Source organism: Dermacentor andersoni, chromosome 5 (genome assembly GCF_023375885.2).
Source record: "Dermacentor andersoni chromosome 5, qqDerAnde1_hic_scaffold, whole genome shotgun sequence".
Lineage (NCBI taxonomy): Eukaryota > Metazoa > Arthropoda > Arachnida > Ixodida > Ixodidae > Dermacentor > Dermacentor andersoni.
This window is the reverse complement of record NC_092818.1, coordinates 23,762,866-23,790,306: the sequence shown is the minus strand read 5'-3', so window position 1 is coordinate 23,790,306 and position 27,441 is coordinate 23,762,866. Positions and strand designations below refer to the sequence as shown.

The window sequence follows — 27,441 nt, the reverse complement described above, 5'->3', positions numbered from 1 at the left end:
ATGCCTGGCAGTCGCAAGATGCTAGATTCATCTTCAGAGAAGGTAAGTGGACGCCCCCGTCTGCCGGGAGCAAATATAATGTGGTTCGCAATCGCACAATTAACTACAGGCTACAGCAAACGACCGCTACTTATGACATCCAGCGAAATATCAAGTTCAGTTTTGCGGCATGATGGCGATCAGATTGAAATTAGGCTCCAGGCGCTTTCATAGTAGAAATCTCGTCTCCAAAAGGATGTGCTGCGAGAATTTTAGGCGAGAGTAGCGTTTTTAACAACCTTATTTCGGGGGAGTTCCACCCTGCTAATACCCGGGGCGCCCGTACTCGCAGCACATTTCTTTTTGAAATTTTTGTCCACTGCCTGCGGATCAGAAATGGAGCTTATCTAAGAGATGTTTTGTGAATACCAAACCTTATTTGCCTTTCGAACATGTTCAAACGACTTTAGGAAAATTGCGAGAAGTTTATGATGTAGAAATTCTCATACTACCACATATTCGGATTTGCCCGGTCATGGCCAATGAGCTGTTCTTGCGGCGACGCCTTACTATCGCTGCTTTATCATGTAAGGTGTTACAATTTGCTTGTTAACCACGTTTTGAGCTTGAATGTAAGTTTCCCACATCAAGGTATTATCCTTCAGCAACGTCAAGGTGTTTCCCACGTCAAGCTAGTAGCCACTGAATACAGCTTACGTTGTCAATACTTATATATTTTGTCATGTTTTTCATAAATAGAATATTTTAAGACTCATCCAACTCACTCTTCTTCTACATGGAAGCTGTTTAAGAGGAAGCTTTAGCTCGAGTGCTGCTATCTAAATACATGTACACAGAGAATTCGTTTTTCTCGGCAACCACTACACTAAATTTGACGAGGTTTGTTGGCGAGCTCAAAATCTAGTGACTGTTTGTTTCGAGTTTTGATTAGGATCATGAGTTTTTTATTAAAAATGGGCAAAAATTTCACATTTTCAGAAAACTAAACTATCAAGTTTACAACCCCGTAACTCATCAATGAAAAGTGATATCATAATTATGTGAACTGCATCTAATAGTACATCTAACGCGGACAATATTGATATGTTACATATGACTCTAAAGAAGTTTAGTAATATGGAAATACAGCTTTTGCAGAACCCTTGTACACAAAGCAACAAATTCACGTAAGATATAAAATGACATGTAAAATTCGTCCGCTTTGAATTTTCTAATAGGTGCCGTTTAGAGAACCGCGATATCAGTTCTTGATGCAGAGCTATTCATTTGTAAATTTTGTGCTTCTACTCGTTCAAACGTTCACATTTTTGAAAACCTCTTTAACAAAATTCAGGCCGTAAATTGAAGTGCCGCTTGAAACAGTCACTAGAATTTACCTTTGACTCTCAAATGCAACATATTTTATTAGAATCTTTCCAGGGGTTATCTCGGAAAAGCGTTTTTGCGTTTTATATGTATTTCAATAGGCTGCGTCGGAGTTGGGCCTGAGCTAAAGCTTCATTTTAAGACTGCGGTAACTTTCGTGTGGCGAAAACGGCGGTGAACGGTGGGTGCGGCAGTGTAGTCGGTATCACATATGAGAACAGCCAGCAACGCAACCTGCGTCAGAGACACCGAACTTGCTTTAAAAATGGTTATCATTAAGTATAAAACAAAAGTTGATTTCGTATAGCTCACTCAAATAAAAAACTTCTTTAGCGCTGTTCATCATAGCCAGCAATGCGTGGTTTTTTTGCTCACGTCGCGCCTTGCAGTCTCCGCGCTAGAGATCAGCTAGGAATCGCCTGCTGAAGTAAAAACTGACGGCACTATCGGCATCAAATTTCAGTTGAACAGAAGGCATCAACAGAACCTGTGCGCAGGACATTGGTGAGAACGCACAGCCGGAAGCTGACGTAGGTGATAAATCACCGTTTTGAAGGAAGGACTTGTAACGATCTAGAAAGTCCTTAGGGGCTGTATTTTCGTTTGGACCTTACGCGAGTACCTATTCTATTTTGACAATGTATCACCCTCGCCTGAGGAGTTTTTGTCGAACTTTGGGCTATACATCACCATTAAAGGCTCGTTTATACAGGGTGCTTTTAGAGCGCAGCTCTTAGCAGCCCGTTCCTGTAGCGAGCGTCGGCATTCTCACTCGTAACCGAGCGAAAGAACGCGTCGAAGGTTGAAGGCGAACAAGGAGCGCAGCGCGAGATGAAAGATTGCAACATCGATGAGCGCAAGGAGGAAAGCGGAGTGGAGGGTACGGCGAAAGCATTAGAGGAAAACCGCAGGGCCGCGCAAGACCCACTTTGCGGCGACGATGGCTACAAGATGGCGCCAGAGTTGCACGCGTCGTTTGTATTTAAAGAAAGCGCTGCATAAGCAGATGTCTGTCTGCAGCGGCTGCTATGAATCGCGCCCACGCGTCGCCTCTCGCGATCTCCCAATCAGCGAGGGAGTCACGCCACACAGCACTCCGTTTGCAAGGCGCCGCGCAAGGCAGATGGTTCGCGCCAGCCACTATATCGGGAAATGAAAACACGCATACAGCTACGCTCAAATTTCGCAATAAGGAGTATCGTAATCGGTGATATATATATATATATATATATATATATATATATATATATATATATTTATATATATATATATATATATTGTCGCGAAGCACTTTGAGCAGAAAGCGTTGGCGACTAGAACGCTGAAGCAGCGAGAGGTAGTGTAGCCGACCGAGCACCGAAACAAGGTTGTTCTTTCTCGTCGTCGCTGTCTCTCTCCTAGCCACAGCCCCACTGCTCCCTATTTTACAGTACAGTTATCTCCCCCGCGGAAAAGGGAGCCGTCCCGGCGACCTACGGGTAGGAGAGCACAGGCGGATCATAGTAGGGCTTGAGACGCTGGGCATGCACAATTTCGCGTCCACGACGGCGATGATCCAAAGGTAGCTCGAGGGGTTCCACAATATAGTTGACTGGAGACGTTTGGTTGATCATGCGGTATGGGCCTTGGTACTTCGACGCGAGTTTCGGTGACAGTCCGGTGGTAGAGGCTGGAACCCAAAGCCACATTAGCGAGCCAGGAGCATACAATACAGGAGCATTGGAACTTTCTCGATGGTGCTTCTGGCGTTGCTGGTCTTCTGACGTAAATATACGGGAAAGCTTGCGACACTCTTCTGCGTGTGCAGCAGCTTCGGATAGGGTAGTCGTTTCCGTGGAGTCAGGGCGATACGGAAGGATAGTATCCATTGTGGAAAAAGGTTCGCGTCCGTACAGGAGAAAGAAGGGCGAAAATCCCGTGGTAGTCTGCGTGGCGGTGTTGTAAGCGTAGGTCAGGAAAGGTAGAACATGGTCCCATTTGGTTTGGTCGGATGCAACGTACATGGCCAGCATGTCACCAAGAGTGCGATTAAAGCGCTCGGTCATGCCATTAGTCTGCGGATGATACGCAGTAGTGGTGCGATGAATGATGCGGCATTCTTTGAGGAGAGCCTCGATGACGTCGGAGAGGAAGACGCGGCCTCTGTCACTGAGTAGTTCCCTGGGAGCTCCGTGGCGAAGGATGATGTGGCGCAGGAGGAACCAGGCGACGTCACGTGCAGAAGCGCTGGACAAAGGGGAAGTTTCCGCATAGCGCGTAAGATGGTCGATGGCCACGATTACCCAGCGATTGCCATCTGAGGTGGTTGGCAGAGGTCCATAAATGTCGATGCCTACTCGATCAAAAGCACGTGCTGGGCAAGGCAAAGGCTGCAATGGCGCGGTTGAACGACGAGGGGGATCTTTACGGCGTTGGCAAACCAGACAGGAGCGGACATAATGATGGATGAATCGATACATCCCCCGCCAGTAGTAACGAAGGCGTAGACGCGCGTATGTCTTCAGTACCCCTGCATGCGCGCACTGGGGATCGTCGTGGAACGCTGCGCAAATATCCGAACGCAGGTGTCGCGGGATGACAAGCAACCATTTGCGGCCGTCCGGGAGGTAGTTGCGACGGTACAAGAGCCCGTCGCGAATGGAGAAGTGATGTGCTTGGCGACGTAATGCGCGATTGGTAGTGGGTGTCGATGGGCTGGACAAAAAACGCAGCATGGACACAATCCATGGGTCTTTCTTCTGCTCCAGAAGACTCGGACAATGAAGCCTTCGGGAAGCTAGCCTCGTCTGTTAGGGGCGAACGAGACAAGGCATCCGCATCCGAATGTTTTCGGCCAGAACGATACAGCACGCAAATGTCGTACTCCTGCAGTCGAAGGGCCCATCGAGCAAGACGACCGGACGGTTCTTTTAAGGACGACAGCCAGCACAGCGAATGGTGATCAGTTATGACATCAAACGGGCGGCCATAAAGATACAGACGGAATTTGGTTATGGCCCAAATTATACCCAGGCATTCCTTTTCTGTGACAGAATAGTTCGATTCAGGTTTAGTGAGTGCACGACTGGCGAAGGCAACGACGTACTCATCGAAGCCAGCCTTTCTCTGAGCGAGAACGGCCCCAAGGCCAATGCCACTGGCATCCGTGTGTATTTCAGTTGGAGCACTTGGGTCGAAATGGCGCAGGATTGGTGGTGACGTCAAGAGACGACGCAGCTTCGTGAAGGCGGCATCGCAATCCGGTGACCAGGTTGAAAGGTTGTGGCCACCATGAAGAAGCTGCGTTAAAGGTGCTATTATAGAGGCAAAATTGCGGATGAAACGGCGAAAGTATGACGCTAATCCAATGAAGCTGCGCAGTTGTTTCAAAGTCGTTGGTCGGGGAAACTGGGCAACAGCTTGTAGTTTCGCCGGATCAGGGAGTACACCTTCTTTCGACACGACATGGCCGAGGATGACCAGCTGGCGGGCAGCGAAGTGACACTTCTTCAAGTTAAGCTGGAGGCCCGCATCGGCGATGCACTTTAGGACGCGTTCAAGTCGAAGTAAGTGGGCAGGAAAGTCCGGTGAAAAGATAACGAAGTCGTCCAGATAACATAGGCATATCTGCCATTTGAGGCCGCGCAAGATGTTGTCCATCATTCTTTCAAATGTGGCAGGCGCATTACACAGGCCAAATGGCATCACGGTGAATTCAAATAAACCGTCAGGTGTGATGAAGGCCGTTTTCGGACGGTCTGACTCAGCCACTGGCACTTGCCAGTACCCGGATCGTAAGTCTAAGGATGAGTAGAATTCAGCGCCTTGGAGGCAGTCTAGCGCGTCGTCAATACGGGCTAGCGGATAAACGTCCTTGCGTGTGATCTTATTAAGTCGCCGGTAGTCCACGCAAAAGAGATTTGTGCCATCTTTCTTTTTTACCAGCACTACAGGAGAAGCCCAGGGACTGTGCGAAGGTTGTATGACACCGCGTTCGAGCATGTCTGCAACTTGCTCAGCGATCACGCTACGCTCCGTGGCGGATACACGATACGGCCTGTGGCGTAAAGGCGCATGGTTGCCAGTGGCGATGTGATGGACAACAGTAGAAGTGCGGCCTAAGCGAGATTGTTGTAGGTCGAATGACGTGCGAAAGCGGTCTAGAAGATGGACGATCTGGGCGTGCTGCGCTGGAGTGAGGTTGGGATCAACATTCTGGTAAAATGTTGGGTCACACGGCGGCGTGGGAGGAGAAACTTGAAGGCCCAGAGTGTCAACCGGAGGAGAAGCCGGGTCGTCAGGCACATCGTAAAGGAAACTTGCTTCGATTCCGTCGGCATAACCAAGACACTCATTGTGGAGCAGCCTAGCAGGGCAAGGAAACAGGTTTGATACATAAAGTGCGCTCGAACCTTGTCGAATGGCAAGAAGGGCAAAAGGAAGCAAGAAAGGATGGCGGCGAGTAACAAGCTTAGACGGCGTGAAAAAAACTGTGGAGTCGGAAAACCCAACGCAGGAAACGGGTACAAGTGCGGCAGAGTATGGAGAAATCTCGGTGTCGGCGGTGACGAACACACGACCGGAAGTGTCATCAGTATCTTCAAAAACGTTGGTGCCGAATGGCGACAGCACGAGTTCAGCACGGGCGCAATCTATAACGGCATGATGAGAGGACAGAAAGTCCCATCCTAAAATCATGGCATGGGAGCAGCGAGGCAGAACAAAGAACTCAATATGGTATAAAGCGCCGCTTATAACAACACGCACGGTACACTTCCCTAAGGGTTCAATCGGCGCAGCGCTTGCTCTACGTAATGAAATGGCTGAATAAGTCGTCGCTACTTTTCTAAGGGTAAGACGAAGCTGGTCCGAAATCACTGATATTGCAGCTCCCGTGTCTACAAGCGCATGAACGGCAATGTCTTCTGCATAAACTTCAAGGACATTCGCAGGAAATAAATGAGGTCTTGAGGAGTTCGCTAAGATCGCAGTTCTTGCCTCCGGAACTGCGGTCCTTAGTTTTCCTCTCGGATAGCTTCAGGACGACGGATAAGCGGCGACAGAGAACGCCGACGGGGAGACGGAGACCGACGGGTATTGAAGGGTCGGGAAAGAGGAGACGAGGCTTCGAAGGGCTGAGCGGCAGTAGCAGAACGGGACGGAGAGTCGAAACCGTTACTTTGTGCCCTCGGAGAATCCGAAGGATACCATCCACGCCGACGGCAAAGCCGTGCTACATGCCCAGGTAGGCCGCACGAATAACAGATAGGCCGATTGTCATGGGTGCGCCATGGATTGAGAACAGCGGGCGGAGACTGTTGGAAATATTGGCCATGTGGGCGCACGGGCTGCTGTGGCGACCAGTAGCTGCTTGGGGGGGCAGGAGAATATGTTGCAGCTGTTTGCGGAGGTGAGGGAAAGGCACTAGTAAGTCTGGATTGATTACCTGCAGAAGGAGGCCTTGGATTAGCGACAACGGCAGCGTACGTAAGTGGCACAGGCGTAGGAGGCGGTTGATGAGCAAGTGGTACTGCGTTAGCGACTTGTTCTTGTATAATGTGACGGAGATCTGGAGACAAGCGCGGCTCTGAGGCTGGAGCGACTGGCAGAAGAGAGAGTTGGCGCGCCACTTCTTCTCGTACAAATTGCTTGATTCTGTCAAAAATTTCTGGACTGCAAGGAGTAGAGGTGACACCATCACTCAGAGGTGAAAGCGCGACGTCCGGAGCGAGTGCTTGGCGCGTAGAAAGCCGTTGTTTGCGCAGCTCCTCATAGCTCTGGCAAAGCGTTATGATGTCGTTGACCGTCTGAGGATTCCTTGCCAAGAGCATTTGGAAGGCGTCATCTTCCATGCCTTTCAAGATGTTTTTGACCTTGGCATCTTCGGTCATATCTGGGTCTATACGCCGGCAGATGTCAACTACATCTTCAATGTAGCTCGTAAAGGTTTCGCCCTTTTGTTGGGCACGACAGCGAAGCTGTTGTTCAGCCCGAAGTTTGCGCACAGCAGGGCGACCGAATACTTCCTGAAGTGCCGTTCGGAATGCTGACCAGGTGGAAAAGTCAGCCTCATGGTTGCGGAACCAAAGATGGGCGACCCCGGAACGATAGAATGGTACGTAGCCAAGCTTTTCAGCTTCAGACCATTTGTTGTGTGCACTCACTCGGTTGTATGATGACAGCCAGTCCTCTACGTCATGATCGTCAGTGCCATTGAATATGGGAGGATCCCGTTGGAGTGGCGCACCAGGACAGACGACTGGAGGCGGTGCCATGGGTGGCGCGGTAGTACTAGTCTCCTCAGGCATGGGAGATGTGAGAGGGATCGTCCGGCTTCGGAGTTCCAGGTTTGCAATAAGTCCAGCACCTTCCACCAAATGTCGCGAAGCACTTTGAGCAGAAAGCGTTCGCGACTAGAACGCTGAAGCAGCGAGAGGTAGTGTAGCCGACCGAGCACCGAAACAAGGTTGTTCTTTCTCGTCGTCGCTGTCTCTCTCCTAGCCACAGCCCCACTGCTCCTTATTTTACAGTACCATATATATATATATTATTGCTTGTTGCAGCCAGCACAATTTTAACCCTTCGCCTCAATTACTCGGTGGTTACATCTCCGCGAAATCAAAATGCTTATTTGAATAATAAACGTATTTACGCTAAGTGGTTAATTATTTAGGGCAAAAATATTAATCTACGAATTGCAGCTCGTGAATCCGCAAGGCCTATCCTCTTGGAACGAGGTCTCGGGTTTGCAGCAATTTCTATATATCATATCTCTAAATGTCCGACGTAATGCATTGGCCTCCTAGTTACCTTGGTGCTTCAGTGCATAAATCAAAGCTTTATTAAAGGAAAAGTAACAGAAACGGCAGTTAAGAAAGAAGCCGGCAAATTGCACCCACTGTGAGAACCGATATTATGCGAAGCAGTGTGCGGGGAGCATACCAAGTTAGCGAAACGACCATGAGAGCACTGAGACGTAGGCGGCTGCTTTTTTGACCCACGTGACACGCATCTCATGACCTATCAGTTATGTTCGTCATACACTCTAGTCATACAATACCAATTTTGGCAATCACCAAGTCAAGAAAATGACCATGAGAGCACCAAGACGAACGCGGCTAGATAGATAAATAGATATGGTCATAGTGAGAAATGTTCGCCAAGAACAGCTTCACAAAGAAAAACAAAAGAAAGAAAACACCATATCGACCGGCGTAGCCCGAGGGTCTGCGAGCGTCGGTCGAAGTCTACGTGTCGCACTGCACGCTGTCCAAATGTGCCGTGGAAGGAGCAATTTATAGTCTGACGTTTTCAGCGTGCCAGGCAGCGGCCAGCGTTGTCGGATAGGCCGCGCTACAGTACACTGTGGCCGCCCTGGCAACGCCAGGATCGGCGAAGATTTCCCTTTGGAGTGTTTCGCTATTGTGTATTAGAATGGGCTAGTGTGTCGTTCGTGCAGGAAAACAATGGGAGAACCGTGGTCGCTTCGGCGATGACGCTGGCAGAAGGGCGCTGTGACCTACCGCTGTGCCTAGCGTGCGAAAGCTCAATTTGCTGTGCAAAATTGTCTGCATTTATGAACTAAAATGCTCTCAAAACACAGCTCAAATCATTATAATTTGCAAAAATAAATATTACGAACTGTTAGCCTACATCAATAATGCCGCCTAAGCTTGCACGTTTACAATCACACAACATTCAGTGTACCCGCCGCGGTTGCTTAGTGGACATAATGTTGGGCTGCTAAGCACGAGTTTGGGGGACGGAATCTCGGCCACTGCGGTCGCATTTCCATGTGGGTGAAATGCTAAAACACCGTGTACTTAGGTTTAGGTGAACGTTGACGAACCATATGTGGTACAATAAATCCGTCCACTGCGGCGTGCCTCGCAATGAATTCCTGGTTGTGGCACGTAAAATTTCATAATTAGGTTTTTAATTTAGCATACAGTGTTCCTGATTGCCTGCTCAGTGTTTCGGTTGCAGAAGACAAACAAACGCTCTTCGGCTCGTTCCGTTCGGTGAGCACGCTTATGTTCTTGTTATCAAAGTATTTCGAAACACACGACGATGAGAAGTCCGGAAAGAGCACCCACACAGTGCCAGATGGGTTGTGCGTTATTCCTTTCCCACTGAATCAGCCAGAAATGTGGCGGCCAGGATTCGCTGAAGCGAAAAGAATAATGTTCTGTTGCGAATGTTGCCACCATCGTTTTGACATTTCGCTCCGCAAAAGGGCGTAGAAGGGCAAGCATGCCAATGTGCCAGACATGAAGAAGCCCGGAGTTGTTCTAAAGGTTGCGCAGGAATAACAATGCATAAAAACGCCGCTCATGTGCCCCATACTGATGGTAAACCAGCGAAGCTGAAATGTGCGGCCCCGATGTTTATCGCTGGGTTAATTTGGACGGTTCGTTAAACTCTTTCTCAATTATTGGTAACGTCCTTGTGTTTCTTAATGAGGTTACGCACATGTTTGGCTTTGGTTTATCATATTGTTTATTTGAAATGCCGCACATTGGGCTTCGCATAACCACTATCATGGAGGGGTGCAATCTGCGGTTCATTGTGTTATTCCAGCGGGTTCATCAAAGTATTTCCGAAATATGTTACACATTTTTGTTTGGTAATGCGTTATCTATAGTGTTTAGGGCTGGGTTGTGCACTGTAGTTACCAAGTGACACACAGGGGCCCCATATTTCATTTAATTAAAGACATAGACACATATTTGAACTTATTGCGAAGCCGGTGAGACAATGCTACGCGCTGGCTTTGCTGCGATAGGGAAACGACGCTATATCGACGTGGCCAACTGCACGCCGCACTTTGCACCGGCGGGCTTCCGTGGTCGGACCGCGAGCCATTAGCCTAGGCATATACAGCTTTGCTGTAAAAGTACTTCTTTAATTATGTCATGATGATATTGTCTTAACCCTGTCCCCCTCTGTGTCCGTCCCCTGCAATAATACCTAGATTTACTTGTATGCCTATTCAACGCTAAATTTGTCCATGCAATGGACAAATTTGTAAGACTAATGCAATGACTCATACCCCCTCTAAAGAAAGGCTAAACAAACGCACCCAGTAGGGTTTCTGTGGTCGGGCGTAAGAGTGTTTCGCCTAGGCATATACAGCTTCGCTGTAAAAAAAAAAGAGTCAGTGCCCTTCCACTTTGTGAAAAAGGATGACCAGGGAATCTGTGAATGCGAGCCCCATAATGGCGAATTGCACCTCCGCCACGGGTCCACCTGGTCTTGTACCATCTCCGGGATGTCCCATGTGTGGGAAGTGCTTAATAGTGCAGCAATATCAAACCGCTTTTGCGGGAAAACCGGTTATCAGGTTATTCCATTGACCGGTTATTCGAATTTGAAAACCGGGTATCCAGAGTTATCGGTTATTCGGTTGGTTATTCAGTGATTAGTAACCGGCTATTCAGATTCGGATACTGTGGTATTTGTTCATCTGTACTTGGGCCCAAATAACCTCTCTTTCTTTCTTGTATTAGATCTATAGTTATTTCTGCAACCACTCGTGCAAATCCGATATCCTGTCTCGTTAACCTCCTTACCCTTCCATCTTTAAGTTTATCTTTCCGAATGGCTGTACTCTCTAAAATGGTACTAGAGGTTGTCCCCCTGAAATTATTCGAAGCACCCGCTATTTTAGTCGAAGCGCCAGTAAGTTAACTTTCAGTGCCAAACAATTTATTCTACGCCCCACATATTTTAATCCTAACGCCAATTAATTTAATCCAAAGTAAATACGGATTTGCGGAGGTGTTATAGACGTTCAAAAAAATGTCAAAATGTTATAATTTTGCGCCGACCAGACATAAGTGAAGAGCTTTATTGAAGAACATTGTCTTGTGACTCCAAATACCTTTCCCGCGCCATACATCTTCGAAATATTGAACTGTTATGGACATTATATTACTGGCTTGAACAGGTCATGCAAAACGAAGCTATTTGATGGGTTTGCTGACATGCACTGATACAAAGGGGCATCCAGCAACAAACTGTTGATTTCTAAAGCTAATAGAAGCTGGCTGCCTATCATCATTTCTTTTCTGCAAGGCCGTTGATATGGACATCAAATGAACGAGCTTCGAACAATCTCAGCGATTATCACCACGTAACGCATCCGAGATCACGTCAAAGAGGGTGCTAGGGGATCTCACGTAACATTCACCAGCATATTCCTGATTCTCAACTATATCGGCATGAATATCAAACGATCTGCCTTCGAACGAGCTCTGTGATAGTACCCACGAAGAGTACGCTAGGCCAAGTGTTAAAGAATGTCACGCTACCTTGCGTAACTTACGGAAGCCCACATGTGATTCACAAACACAGTGAAATGGGTGTCAAACGAATGGGAATCGCAATAGCTATGCGAAGAAACACACGTATCCAACGTCAAATTACGTGGGAGACGCTGTCCTGTGATCTCACGTATATGTCGTTGGCCCATGCGTGATTCCCATTCATACTCTACTGACGTGGAACAAGGTCTGCGATGGCACGCACTTCGCGTACTTCATATCAAGTAAAAAAGAGTCACATGACATTACGTAATTTTAGCTAGCCCATGGGTACTTGGAAACCATGCGGACATGGATATCAAACGAACGGGAATCGCAAAAGCCATGCGATGATACCCATGTGCCGAAAGTCAAATTATGTTGGAAAGGGTGTCACGTGATCTCACGTATCTTCTGCAAGCCTATGTATGATTCCCAACCATACTGACATAGATATGAAACGATCGGGCTTCGAGCAAGGTTGGCGACGGTACGCCATTGACGTACGTCTGACCATGTGGAAAAGAGTGACGTGACATCACGTAACTTTAGCCAGGTTCGTGGCTCTTTTCCCACCATACTGACATAGTGGACAACCCGCCACCCTTCCTACCATCTGCCCACCATCCTTCAACAAATCTGCGATTACCTGATCCTCCCTAGCGGCCTTCCCCCTTTGGGAGCTATGCGAAGGGGGAAAGCAGCTGGGGAGGATAAGGTAACCGCAGATCTGTTGAAGGATGGTGGGAAGATTCTTCTAGAAAAACTGGCCACTCTGTGTACGCAATGCCACACCCACCGTGGTTGGTCAGTGGCTGTGGTGTTGGGCTGCTGAGCAGGAGGTCGCGGGATCGAATCCCGGCCGCGGCGGCCGCATTTCGATGGAGGCGAAATGCGAAAAACACCCGCGTACTTAGATTTAGGTGCACGTTAAAGAACCCCAGGTGGTCGAAATTTCCGGAGTCCTCCACTACGGCGTGCCTCATAATCAGAAAGTGGTTTTGGCACGTTCAACCCTATAATTTAATACACAATGCCTCATGACTTCGAGCGTACCGGAATCTTGGAAGAACGCTAACATAATCGCAATCGATAACAAAGGGGACGCCAAAGACTTCAAAAATTATAGACCGATCAGCTTACTGTCCGTTAGCTACAAAGTATTTACTAGGGTAATCGCAAATAGAATCGGGAACACCTTGGACTTCTGTTAGCCAAAGGACCAGGCAGGATTCCGTAAAGGCTACTCAACGATAGACCATATTCACACTATCAATCAGGTGATAGAGAAATGTGCGGAATATAACCAACCCTTACATATACTTTCATTGATTACGAGAAAGCATTTGATTCTCTCGAAACCTCAGCAGTCATGGAGGCATTACGGAATCAGGGTGTAGACGAGCCGTATGTAAAAATACTGAAAGATATTTATAGCGGCTCCACAGCCACCGTAGTCCTCCATAAAGAAAGCAACAAAATCCCAATAATGAAAGGCGTCAGTAAGGGAGACACGATCTCTCCAATGCTATTCACAGCGTGTTTACAGGAGGTATTCAGAGACCTGGATTGGGAAGAATTTGGGATAAGAGTTAATGGAGAATACTTCAGTAACTTGCAATTCGCTGATGATATTGCCTTGCTTAGTAACTCAGGGGACCAAGTGCAATGCATGCTCACTGATCTGGAGAGGCAAAGCACAAGGGTGGGTGTAGAAATTAATCTGCAGAAAACTAATGTTTATCAGTCTCGGAAGAGAACTGCAGTTTACGATGGGTAGCGTTGCACTGGAAGTGGTAAGGCAATACATCTACTTAGGACAGGTAGTGACCGCGGATCCGGATCATGAGACTGAAATAATCAGAAGAATAAGAATGGGCTGGGGTGCGTTTGGCAGGCATTCTCAGATCATGAACAGCAGGTTACCATTATCCCTCAAGAGAAAAGTGTATAACAGCTGTGTCTTACCAGTACTCACGTACGGGGCAGAAACCTGGAGGCTTACGAAAAAGGTTCTACTTGAATTGAAGACGACGCAACGAGCTATGGAAAGAAGAATGATGGGTGTAACTTTAAGGGGTAAGAAAAGATCAGATTTGGTCAGGGAACAAACGCGAGATATTGACGTCTTAATTGAGATCAAGAAAAAGAAATGAGCATGGGCAGGACATGTAATAAGAAGGGAAGATAACCGATGGTCATTAAGGATTACGGGCTGGATTCCAAGGGAAGGGAAGCGTAGCAGGGGGCGGCAGAAAGTTAGGTGGCTGGATGGGATTAAGAAGTTTGCAGGGACAACATGGCTACAATCAGTACATGACCGGGGTAGTCAAAGAAGTATGGCAGAGGCCTTTGCCCTGCAGTGGGCGTAACCAGGCTGATGGTGATGATGATGATGATTATGATTATGATGACTGAGATGGTAATGAAACGAATGGTCTTCGATGAAGCTCTCTGATGGCACCCGCCAAGACGCGTCCGACCAAGTGGTAGATAGTGTCACGTGACCTAACCTACCTTTCGAAAGTCCACATACGTGATTCACAAACACTGACAAGGGTATCGAACGAACGATAATTGCAAAAGATAGTACGCACGTTGCGAACGTCAAATCAGATGAGAAAGCGTGTCACGTGACCTTACGTATCTTTCGCCAGGCTTATGGGTCATTGCCCACCATACTCACATGGATATCAAACCAACCGGCTTCGAAGGAGCTCTGCAATGGTATGCACGTCACGTACTTCAGATCACGTGAAGAAGAGTCACTTAACATCACGTAATGTTTGTAAGTCCTTGGTAAATTTACAACTATACGGACATCGATATCAAACGAACGGTAATCAAAAAAGCTATGCGATGGTGCCAGCGTAGCGAACCTCAGACCGGGTGGCGAAATGCATCACATGACGCCACATAACTTTGGCATCCCCATGCGTGCTTCCCAATCATATTTTTCATTTATTGTCACCTATTTGGACATGGATACTATAAGAACTGGCTTCGAAGACGCTCTGCAGTGGTGCCGATGAGGAGCACGTCAGACCACGTGATAAGAAGTGTAACGGGCCCTCACGGGACTAGCTCCCGTCATTCGGTGATTCACAAACATAAAGACGTCACGTGCACAGGGTTTAGGTGACCTTCAACAGCGTCTGCTTGGATGCTCAATCTGGAACCAGATTGAGCATCGGAGAGGGTCCCGTAGGAATGACGATATGATGTAAAAGCAAAAAACTGAAGTTCAATGCATCATTACGGGTGAACGGATGTTCAGTGTGCCTGCTCGTGCGCGCATGGGCAGATAATATGTGTTCGTTGAGTCTCGCTTACCTCCTTATACGCTACACCATACGGGCAACCTAATTCTCTCTTGCTCCTTCGTAGAGGGCCGTGTCAGCACATCGGTCAGCCTACACAGACGAATACGGAGAAACACCGCTCACTGGTATAGTGGTGGGAAGCGTAGGTCACGTCGCGTCAACACACTCGTCAACCCACTGGCCAAGCCGCACAGAGGAATTCAGAGCGATACCACTCCCTGGCGTAGAAGGGGAGAACGGAGGATGACGGAGAGTGGGATTTGCACTTTTGCATAATACCGTCGCACATCCCCAACGGATAAGTTTTTTCATGTTGAGGAGTATGACAATCCGGTACGTCGTCTCAGGCACTTGGCATCCTTTCGATTCATCGCCGCACACAGTGAACCATCACAACATGCGCACTAATCGCACGGAAATCAAACAGCCAGTGCGTCCTTTACCTCGCAACACCACAAAAACAGGGGTGAAAAACGCGTCACGAGACTTCACGTAACTATGAAGTGGGCGTGAATGACTGCTGACCCGACTGACGTAGATTCACGGCGAGAGAAATGTACCCTGAAAGCCATGTGGTACTGATAAAAGAAATGAAATGGTAAAGCTTGCCATATATTTTTCTTTCCTCGCACACACACAGGAAGCCCAAAATACTTGCAAATTCTTGCTTTGGTAGTTGCTCTTCACACCTTAACCATGCTATCTAATTATTGTTATCGTCTCGCTGCTGGGAATGCTGGGCTGCTTCATGCGTTATCACTGCACAACATTGCTTACTATGTGAAAAGAGGTAGGTGCCTTTCCGAACCCTGGGTGAGCAGAAGGATGACTAGGCGTAATAAATAACAACAGTCGCTTCTATATTGTTTTAAATATTCGTCATACTACTCTGGCTCGAACATGTTTAGTGCCAGCTTTCACCTGATTTCGCCACTCCACGGAGCAGAAATTGTGAACAGAATAAAATCGGTGAGAATTATCCTGGTGTAATTTCTCTACTTCAAGCAACGCACTGCTTGAACTCGTGTGGCGTTGTACTATATCTTCTCTAATTTTTTCTAATATTTCCATTCGCCATTTTCATCTACATGCGCGCTTCGCGATGCACTGAGGTGCGCAAATAACAAGAATGTTTCATATCGTAGCACACTGTGCACATCAAAAGGATACAAGTCAGAGAATTTTCTCACCTGCATCGCTGCGCTTTCTCGTGACAACTTTTTCCAGATTTCTCTACAGCACATGCGGCTTATTTGGGACACCTTGCTCAATTTATGTTAATATGTTTATTTAACATCAGAAACATGTTAAATAAACATCTTGTATTGTATTGTATTGTATTGTATTGTATTGTATTGTATTGTATTGTATTGTATTGTATTGCATTGTATTGTTAACCAACGTGCGCGCAAAAGGAATAGACAGAGTTTCGTTCAAGCAACGATGAACCTTGCAGGCACCACCGAGCTTTAGCAAACATGTTTACCTATCATGTACATATCAGATTATTATCGCTTACCACTACTGCCTGAGCTTCCTAACAGCTTCATTTCCCAACAACGAAAACCTATTTCTGGACTGAGGGTGACGTTTTCGAATGGAGGTGGAAGAAAAAAAAGTTCAATAAATTGTATTAGCACGCAATGCTTCCTCGATGGTTGCAAACATTTCCCCTGAAGATCCTGACTCAATGTGGCGTAATTACGCACAATGTCGCACAGCATCCAAATGAAGAAGATCATTACGAGAATTCGATATCATCGTTAATGTGTGAACAGCAACTATCGAAACCAGAATTTGGAAGTATTTCAGTCGTGCTGTGCGTGTGCGAGAAAAGAAAAAAAATTATAGCAAGGATTACTAATTCATGTCTTCTATCAGTACCACATCACTTTCAAAGTGCATTCCGCTCGTCGTGATATCAACGGCAATAGATTCAGCAGTTAATCACGTTCAAGGAAAATTTACGTGAAGTCACGTGACGCGCTTTTCACCTCCGTATTTGTGGTGTTGCGTGGCAAAGGTCACGTGGCTGTTCGATTCCCATTTATTTAGTATGCATACCAGTATGTCTGTGAATCATCCAATGACTGGACAAACACCCGTGAAGTCACACAACACTCCTTCTCACGTAGTCTGACGTGCTCTTCATGGACACCATCGCAGAGCCTCTTGGAAGCCGGTTCGTATGCTATCCATGTCAATATGGTTGAGAAACATCTACGGACCCGAGAAAGCTATGTGAGGTGACGCGATGCCCTTCGCCACCTGCTCTGAGGTTCGCTAGGAGGTCACTACCGCATAGCTTTCTTGATTCCAGTTCGTTTGATATTTATGTCGGACTGGTTGGAAATTACCCATAGTCTGGCTAAAGTTGCGTGATGTCGCGTGACTCTTTTCTACGTGGTCGTACGCGAAATGCGTACCATCGCAGACCTTGTTCGAAGCCCGATCGTTTGATATCAAGGGCAGTGTGGTCGGGAATCGTGCATGAGTTAGTGAAAGATACGTGAAATCACTTGACACCCTTTCCCATGTGATTTCACTTTTGCTACGTGAGAACCATCGCATAGCTTTTGCGATTGCCATTCGTATGATATCCATGTCCGCATAGTTTCTAATTAGCCATGTTCTAGCTAGAGTTATGTGATGTCACGTGACTTTTTTTCGCGTAATGAAGTACGGGAAGTGCGTGCCATCGCAGACCTTGTTCGAAGCGCGATCGTTTGATATCCACGTCAGTATGATTGGGAATCACGCATGGGCCAGCGAATTATACGTGAGGTCACGGGACAGCGTCTCCCACGTGATTTGGTATTCGCTACGTGGGTACCATCGCATAGCTCTTGCAATTCCTGTTCGTTTGACCTCCATATCACTGTGTGAATCACATGGAGGTTTCTAAAAGTTACGCAAGGTCACGGGACATCCTTTGCCACGTGGTCTAGTGTACCCTTCAAGGGCACTATGACAGAGTTTCTTCGAAGGCCCATCGTTCGATATCCATGTCCATATGGTTCAGAATGATGAATATGCCGGCTAATGATACGTGAGATCCCGTAACATCCCCTTCCAGAAGAGTACGGATTTTGGCGCTGTTGTCTGTGTCCCTTCACTCGTCCTGTTTAGCGCTGTTTTTTATTGCTCGTAATCCTCTTCCACATAATCTCATATGTGTTACGTGGTTCTAATCGCAGAGATTGTTCCATATCCATGTCAACGGGCCTTCGAGGAAACAAAATTACGAGAGTTGACATGACGCTCTTTTCAGCCTGTTTTTATCAGCATTAGAAATCGTCGGTTTGTTGTTGGATGCCCCTGTGTTTCGATGCATGTTAGAAAAGGCATCAAATAGCTACGTTTTACTTGACCGGTTCATGGCAGTAATGTCCAGAACAGTGCATTATTTAGATTATTTGTCACGCGGGAAAGGCATTTTTGTTTTCACATGACAACGCTCATCAAGAAAGTTCTTCAGTTATGTATGGTCGGCGCAAAATTATAACCATTCGTCCTTATTTAGAACATCCTAGAACATCTCCGCAAATACATCTTTACTTTGAATTAAATTCACTGGCATTAAGAATAAAATATGTGGTGTGTAGATAAATAATTTGGCGCTGAGATTAAATGTGTGGCCGTTGAGTCAAGTTCACTGGCGCTTGGACTAAACAGCTGCCGCTTGGATTAATTTGAGTGAGAAGATCTAGTAGATTCGAATATTTGAATATCCGTCTAATCAGTTGTTTATATCGGATATCCTCAATATCCGTTCCTTGAAATCCGGATAACCGGATAAGCGGTTTCCGAGACCGTATTCGCTTCCCTCCGGTTCAACCGCATAGCCGGTTCGACGTATATTTGCAAGCACTAGTGCTTAACGCCTGCTTCACCTCCACCGTGGGTCGGCCCGCGTCGCACAATCTTCGGGATCGGCCCACATATGAAAAATTGTTGGTTTATGCGCCGGAATTTCACCCCAAACAGCTTTGCAGTAAAAAATGTTTAACCAACCCAGTGCTGGCCGCGCATATAATAAAGGCCAACGCGGTAGGAAAGTGCCGGCTCTACCGTAATCAAGAGCAGGTGCATTAAATGGCTACAGGCAGAGTAGATTCGTTGGAGTAATTACGACGATTACTCACTATCGTCACAACCATGTCACAGTTATCCGCGGCGCACCGGACGCTGCCGGTCTGGTCACGCAAGATGGCGCCATTTTTCGAAGGAGGTGGCGCAATACCCGCGCCGTGGACTTGAAGAGAGCACAGTCAACCCTGTCTCATCGCCAAAAGATGAAAATCAAGTGTATGGTGCACTGCATCTGCCTTTTGACCGCCGCCTATTGGAATTGACAAATAAAACTTCGGCGCAGTAGAAGTGACAGTTTGAGTGATATTGTGAACAAACATTAGGAAGAACTCGGATGCAATATTTTTTGTAACTGTTTGGGCAGTAGCTAGCGTATGTAATGCAATCCTGTACAAAGGGTTGCGGGATAGAGACCGCATTCCCTTAAGTCTAGGCTGGTTGACAGTGACCTTATAACGGCTCTGGCTTCTTTTGGCTCAAGGTCACTTGAAGGTTACCCAAAACGGGAGGTAAAAGCATTTCATGCGTTACGATTCAGCAGCCATTCCCATCTGTGAAGCTGAATGACAAGGGAAGCAGCATAGATGGTATATGTAAATGTACAACGCAGAGACACACAAACATTTTGGCATTGTTAATGAAAAAAAAAAACTCATTGTCCTGACCGTTGGTCACCCTGGCGATAGTTACGCACAAACATTATTGTATCCCCTCTGTTATTAGATTCGCCGTCACGTTAGACAATAAATGGCTCACGCCCCCTTAAGCTATGCTTCATTCCACCGCAAAAAAAAAATTAATGCGGGCCTTCTTTACGACGACGGAAGAAAAATGAAATTCTACGCTGCAATGATGAGCGGCCACGGAGCCAGGTCGGGCAGAAGAAGATGTCGAGCCATTGCCGATGATGATAGTTCATTATCATGGTGGTAGTTTCCTCTTGTCAATGAGTGGCTCATAGGCCCTTAAGCAATGACAAATATCCCCGTTAGCGGCCTGCCCTTTAAGACGATAGAAGAGAAGTGAAATTCTGCGCTGAATTGATGAGCACCAACGAAGCCACCTGTGGAAGGAGACGGCGACGATGAGTGCGTGAACAGTGGCACGAGCGCCATCGCCCGGTTGCGCCAAGGAGCGCCAACAAGCTAGTTCGCGGACGACGGATGGGCCCTAGCCACATACAGCTTTGCTGTAAAAAGCACCGCAAGCAGTCGCAGAGCTCCGCACGAACATGCACGACCTCTGCGACAACCATAACTGCTTATCCCCGAGGCACTGTGTTGCACCATTATGGCTCCGCTTGCCAGTAGTGACTCCAGGCTACAACAACAGATCACGCTGCAGCTCACGCAAGCTATCGCACGATGTACTCTTGTCTAGCGGCTTCGGCATGTTGTATTACAGCACCGACGGCGTCAATGCACGCCAAACTCCGACAGTCATGGTAACTACGTTCGACGCTAGACTGTAGGAGAGTCCACTTTTCGCGAGCGTAGAGCAACTGTGCCCAACTACGCTGCGCATGGCGTGTTCTGCGCTACAACCACAAAAGGTACAACTTTAAAGAGGAAGCGTTAACTCGAGCCTAGCTCCGATGCCGCCTGTTAAATGCGTAAGCATTTCTATGTCCACCGAAGGAGAAATTTGTCCGTCCGTCAGATAAGACGAATTCAATGGCTAATATCCCCCTAAACAATGGCCCATACTCTGTAAGCAATCAAAATACATTTGCAACGATTTAACGCGGGTAAATCCACATTGTCGAGCGATAGCACGGTTTTGCTTTTCGGGAAAGGACACAGATGCTGCTGGGCGCCGTCAGCAACTAGCGCATCTAGAATTGCTCCACAATACAACACAGAGACGCTGCTTTGTGCTGCAGCAGCATCGAGCGAATTGACCTTCACGCTGCGTCTCGCATCAACGCGAACCAAGCTTCGAAAGCACGGCGCATACGAAGCTACCAGCACTCGACGCACTTTGTACACATCGCAGATCGCTTTGAAGATGACGCCCTCGCGACCGCGCACTTAGTCCGCATCCCAGATCACTTTCATGATGTGGGCGTCCACGTGGCGTACGCAGCAGCTGCTGGTAGTGGCAGGCTAAGTTTCAGTTTGACCTTGCCTGAGCTCGAAGGTCAGATTTACGGAACCAGTCGTTTTCTGGGTTTGTACTTGGAGTAGTAGAGCTATCGCTATAAAACGCAGTGACTTATACCCACGTAAGGCAGAGGCTACAAGCGGTCAGGAAGTGAAGCGAACAGTGCATGCATTCATTGGAATCACACATACAACACAGAAAACGCCATACATTTCAATAAAAAGCCAGATCAAGACAAGCCTCCGAACCGTCAATAAAGCATTGCATGCCCCCGTCAGCAATTGTAATGGTGCTTTTGCAACACCTTCGCTGGGCATCTATGTTGACAAGGGCCGATAAGGGTTGATAAGGGACGGATCATGTTCGATTAGGGTTATTACGACCGACGAGGGTTGATAAGAATTTACGCCCTTCAAATCAAGTTTCTTAACATTGATAATGACACCGGGCTGCGTGGAGATGAGCAAGTGGCACAATGCTTAAGCTCATTTAGACAACTTCCCGCGGAGTTTCTGAGTAAATCCTTTTCAAATACATGTAAAACGCAGAAATGTCTTGCTGAGATAACCCCTTCGCCTATTTGAATAAAGTTTCTTGGCCTCTAGAGGCACAGGTAATGTCTAGTGACTGTTGGAAGCGAAATCTTGATTATAGGGTTGGATGTTTTTACATATATTTCTAAAGAATCTAAGTTAAAAAGAATAGAAGCATGAAGTCTACAGATGCGTAGCTATGCACTAAGAACATATATTGCACTTCTGTGAACTGAATCCGTCAGAGCATCTAAAGTGAATAAATTTGGTATATCAAATTATATCTAACAGCAATTTGTTACAATGGTTCCAAGGTTCGTGCAAAGGTCCTATTCACATATCAGTGGTATAATTGAGAGCCATGTATGATAACTCTATTTTATCTGCTTTAGATCTGCTATCCGATGCAATTGATAGAATTCCGCTATCTTCTTTAATTACCGAGCTACGGAGTTGTAAGCTTGTAAGATTCGTTTTCTCAAAACTTGCGATTTTTAAGAAGCTTTACAAAAGAATTGATTCGCTAAATGCACAATTTCCTAGTGATAGCTTATACATTTTAACTTCATATTTGAAATGCAGCAAACTTCATAAAATATACTGTAGTGGTTGCCGAGAAAAAGAATCTCTCATTCCCCATTTATTTAGGTGGGAGATCCCGAACTAAAGCGTCCTCTTAACAACCACGAATGCAATCCAACGAGGCCGTTGGAACACAGAGCGCGACGCCGGCGCCGATTGGGCTGGCGCGTAATACAGGAACATGCGTCGGATATACCGAAGACCATACAAGTACTAAGCTCGAGATATTGCGAAGCACTTGCAAAGACTTGGGTATAGATAAATAATCGTGCGTGATACCGTGAAGCATTCGCGTCATCTCGGGTAGATTTCGGGCACTGCCAAGACAGGCGCATAGTTCGCAGAAGTCGCTAGCACAGCTACGCTGTCTGTCATGCATGAGTCGTTCATATCGGCATGCATGTGCAATTTTATTTGCATTTGATACAAAAGCGCCAAATGGCTCACTGCGCGAAAAAGCCAACGTCTGGTGTCTGTTGCAGCGAAATGGCACCTGGGTTCTCATTGGCTCATACCCTACGCCATGAGCGCGCCTCGACAGAGTTCCCGTTGGCTGCAACGCCACAGCACGAGCGTGCCTCGACGGTGGTGGTAGTGAAACATTTAGTGCCAAATAAATGAAGAGGGGGCCAAAGTCCCCCTTACATGGCACAAGGCAGCCCATAGGGGTCGGCCTTTATAGAGAAAAGGGGATCCCTTGAAGGGCTATCCGCTTCAGGGCATCGGCGATGATCCGGCGTTGGTCTGTAGCAGCGGAGCTGGCCAGGAGAGTCTCCCAATATGACTCCGCCGTGGTTGGGGATAGAGGGTGCGGAAAGGTAGGGCATGTCAGGAGGACGTGATGAAAGTCTCCCGCTTTCCCGCAGAGGCTACAGGAGGACAGGAACTGAAGGGAGTATCAGGCGTGAAGCAGAATAGGGCAGGTCTGGAGATGCCTCGACGCAGCATAGCGGGCGAAAGGGACCACTTGCTGCCGCAGTGGAGCGCCGGGGGTTGTGTGAGGGAAGATGGCATAGCCGCGATGCCAAATCACTCTCGCTCTCGCTCTCGACAGCCTGTGTTATCCATGCGTTCCTCAACCGCCCATGCTCTCGCCTGCGTTCTAACTGAGCCAAAGTAAGGGTAAATCAAAACGCACCAAGCATCCCAACGCGCTCGTCAAACGCTTTTCTCGAAATCTCAAGAGAGAGCATCAACTGGGATGTTTTGATCAATGTCGGAGCTTATGTTATTTGTAGAATGTCGTAATTGGGTATCACAAGACGGATCTTTACGGAAGTCATGCTGGTTAGGGGGGAAGTCATTCACAGAGGTTAGAAATGTAGGAATGAGGGAGCAAAATACACGTTCCATTAATCTCGGAAGAGACGCTGGTTAGAGAAATTGGCAAACTGCATGTGTATTCTATCGTACAAGACGCCGTGTTCTAATTTGAAGAACACTCCGCAGAATCACGCTTCGCAATGCACACGCGTGTTACCTTAAAGAAAAAAACGTGTGACGACGAAAAAACAGGCCATATTATACTTGTAGTCGAGGTCCACAATCACAGATGCATCTGAGCATGTATTTCGTTTGAAAATGCAAGTTTTCGTTGAACACCTGAAATTCATGTCGAGATAATTGGAGGGCAGCCCCTTAGGCGTCGTTAAATGAATAAAGAAAACTTTAAAGCACAAGGCGACTGAGGCTAGGTTCCATCCTAGGTCATCTGCTTCTAGTACAATCATCGATGATGCAAGAGTGACAGCGCGTTGCTTAAAGACACGTTTAATAAACGACGCGACATAAGAACCGCAGTGTGGTCCCTCTGTATTTAACAAAAATGCTGGCTGTAGGGGGCCAAGAAACCACGATCTAATTATGAGGCATGCAGTATTGGGAGACTCCAAAATAATTTTGATCACCTGCGTTTTAACGTGCACGCAGTTTACCGTACGCGAGCGTTTTTCGCATTTTCTCATCGAAGTGCGGCCGCCACGGCAGGTATCGCACCCGCGACTTTGACTTCAGCAGTCCGGTGCCATAGTCACAGTGGCTACCGTGAGTGCGCTACTATCCTTTTGCATGAGATTCCTTCTAAACTGCTTAAGTTGCGCCAAGCCTAAACAATCTCACCTTTTGGTTATTACAGATTTCACGCTTGAACAGAGTCACTGTGCTTTTCTCTCGCAGAAAGAATCAAACAACCCTACGCCTGAGAGCACTGACGATTACGAGCTGCACCAGACCAGCAAATCGAGCGAGCCTTCAACAAACACCTCGTACAAAGTGACGACTAGTAGAACCAAAATGGGGAAGGCGGCACACGCTCGAAGGGCCAGCTTCGAGGTTGACTCACGTTTGGTCGATGCATCACCCTCCGAAAGCGATGCACCAAGAACAACCGAGCCGCCTCTTTCCGAGACGAGTCAATCGCATCCACAGCTGCTCGGGCTGTTGGCGCAGGGTATGAGTCTACTGTCACTTGGTCCTAATGGTAAATTATAAATTCTGACTCCTGCGCCGAGGTATACATAGAATATTTCGTTTTGAAAACCTTTAGTTTCACACGGAGTTCTTCTTTTACATGCATCTTAATGGTAATTTTGACTAGTCTATAGTCTGGACTAGTATGCCGAATTAAAGTCTGTACTATAGTGCGCGAAACGAGAACAAAAGCTTTCTACTCAATGCGTCCTCAGTTCTAATGGCAAGAGCCGAGGTGTAAATGATAATACCTCAACAAAGTCTTTCCATACTGCCAATAAAATGACAAATTTCTTAAATTATTCTACGTATCCTAGACCTACGGAACAGTCGCTACGATTGGTAACACTGCGCTAAAAGCTTAGCGCCTCTGAGCCCAACGCTTTCCTTCAGTAGTGGCGCCGCTTGTCAGTGAAATCTGGAATTCTCGACCAACAGTATGCGACCTGTTTTGCAGGCCCTACGTCCTCTACGAGCAGCCGCATCTCACTGACGGGCCAATCGGTTGACTCTCGCGGGGGAACGTCGCTTACCAGGACTGACGACGACCGATTAAGTCACAGATCTGATGCTGGTTTCCGGTCCTCCACATGTTGCCGGAAAGGCACTCCTCATCAGGTCAGCCTATGTTTTTCGGATCCAGATACGCTTGGCACGACGCGAACCAAGCTCTTCGAGTCTCGCTCCCTCGTTGCTCACGATGCGCATGAGCAGAGGGAGCTGCTGTTCAGCTACGTGGTGGTCGCGCTCACCGTGCTCGCACTGTGCGCAATACTCACCGCCATACTGGTGCTCGCGGTGCCCACAGATCTACACAACACCGTCTGCACGACGGCGGCATGCACTGCGCTGGACTCCCTGCTGGCTGCTAGCGTGGACAAAACTCGAGATCCATGTGTCAACTTCTACGCGCATGTATGCAGTGGCTGGGCGCAGACTCAGAACCAGTCGGTGTACCGAAGTCACCTTGAAGAATTCCTTGCACACGTGCACTGGATCTTCCAGCGCGTGCACGTTCCTTCCCAGGCGCAGACGGCACAGCAGATGGTTGCCGCTTTCTACCAGACGTGCACGGCCGTGCTGGTTGACGGCACCAACGAGCTGTCCGCCTTCCGCCACCATCTCCGTATGGCGGGAGTGACATGGCCTCACATGTCCGCCGAGCCAGACCTCATCACTACAGTGGCTTCAGTGTATGCTGCCTTTCAAGTAACGGCGATGCTGCGCGTACGGCTCTCTAGGCGCAACGCGAGCAACGTACTCGAAGTCGCGCCCGATATGGCATTCCTCCGCGGGTGGCAGGCCACTCGCCAACAGCTCATACATGCTGGCGCCTATGCGCGTTTCTTCGAGCAGACCAAGACTAAGTATGCCGGACACGAGAAGCCTGCAAATTCCGCGCTCAGCTACGAAATGTTCGTCAAAGTAGAGGACACCGTTCTAGAGGCATTATTAGCTCACCGGGGACAATCAGGCGACGAAGTCCAAATCAGCCCCATCGACAGGCTCGCTCAAATCACCAGGCACGTTCCCACAACAACATGGCGCATGGTCGTCGACAAACTAGGGCTCCCAGATAGTGTGCTCGTCTTCATCGTAAACTTGGAGCTCATTAAGGAGGTGGACGAGCTCTTTGCTACACTTGGTGAGCAGCGCCTCCATTACTACTTGGGATGGTGCGTGGTGCAACAAATGATGCGCTACATCGGCAAGGATCTCGCGAGCAGCTGGCATGACTACGAGGGCACCAGAGCAGGAACGAGCATGGCAAGCGAATGGCGCGCGCGAGCAGAGTGTATGCACTTGAGCGAGAAACTTGTGGGCCAATTCACCTTCGGTAGTTTCATCAGCCGGGAAACAGCGGCCGAAGACTTCACATACGTTTCCTCCATGGTGCGCGCCATCTCCGGCCAACTGATACACGTAAAGCGGAGCGGGTCTGAGAGTGTCCACAGTGACCAGCTCACTGTAGACGAGGCCGACTTCCACGTCGAGTTCCACGAAGCGACCATGCGGGTCGTAGATGAGGCGCTCGCGAACCATGGCCTGTCCAACCGATCATCACTGCTTAGCAATTGGATGGACATCACTGCTGCGGTGGGCAGCATTAACACGACGTTCAGGGATAGGATACCAACCACATACACCCGCGACCTCGTAGCAAAACAACGGTACGACCTCTACGACTACCGAAGTGGGACACTCACGCTCCCTCCCTTCTTTGCGATGCTTCCAGTCTACACGCGACACTTGACTGACACGGCCAATTTTGGCGCTCTCGGCACGCTGTTCGCCACCGCCATCTTCCGGCTTTTCGTTGCCAAGCTCGCCAGGTACTTGCCAAGTATCAAGTTTGACGAGGATCTGAGAAGGCTTCCCTGCTTCAGCGAGTTAGCTGTTCATACTAGGGACTACATTGAAGTCTATTACCACGCCGCGTCTATCCGTCTGGCACTGATGGCGCTGCGGTCCCTTCCAAAAAAAGACCACCAGCGACTTCGAATGTTTGACAGAGACCGGCTTTTTTTCGTCCTGATGTGCTATCTCCTCTGCACATCCAACACTTCAGAGGACACCATCTACGCTGAAACCGTCTGCAACGAAGCCGCCAAGAACAGCCTAGAATTTTCCGTGGCATTTCGATGTTCTCGGGGGGCGCTTATGAATCCGTGGGAAAGGTGTAATTTATAG

The 27,441-nt window shown here is 47.9% G+C and overlaps 1 protein-coding gene across 1 annotated transcript; it reads left to right on the top strand.

Moving 5' to 3' along the window:
* On the top strand, window positions 1-27,441 carry LOC126529873 (endothelin-converting enzyme 1-like). The gene is made up of 3 exons (XM_050177335.1): window positions 1-42; window positions 24,457-24,622; window positions 25,208-27,441. The coding sequence occupies exons 1-3, from the start codon at window positions 1-3 to the stop codon at window positions 27,439-27,441; spliced, it is 2,442 nt and encodes an 813-aa protein (XP_050033292.1).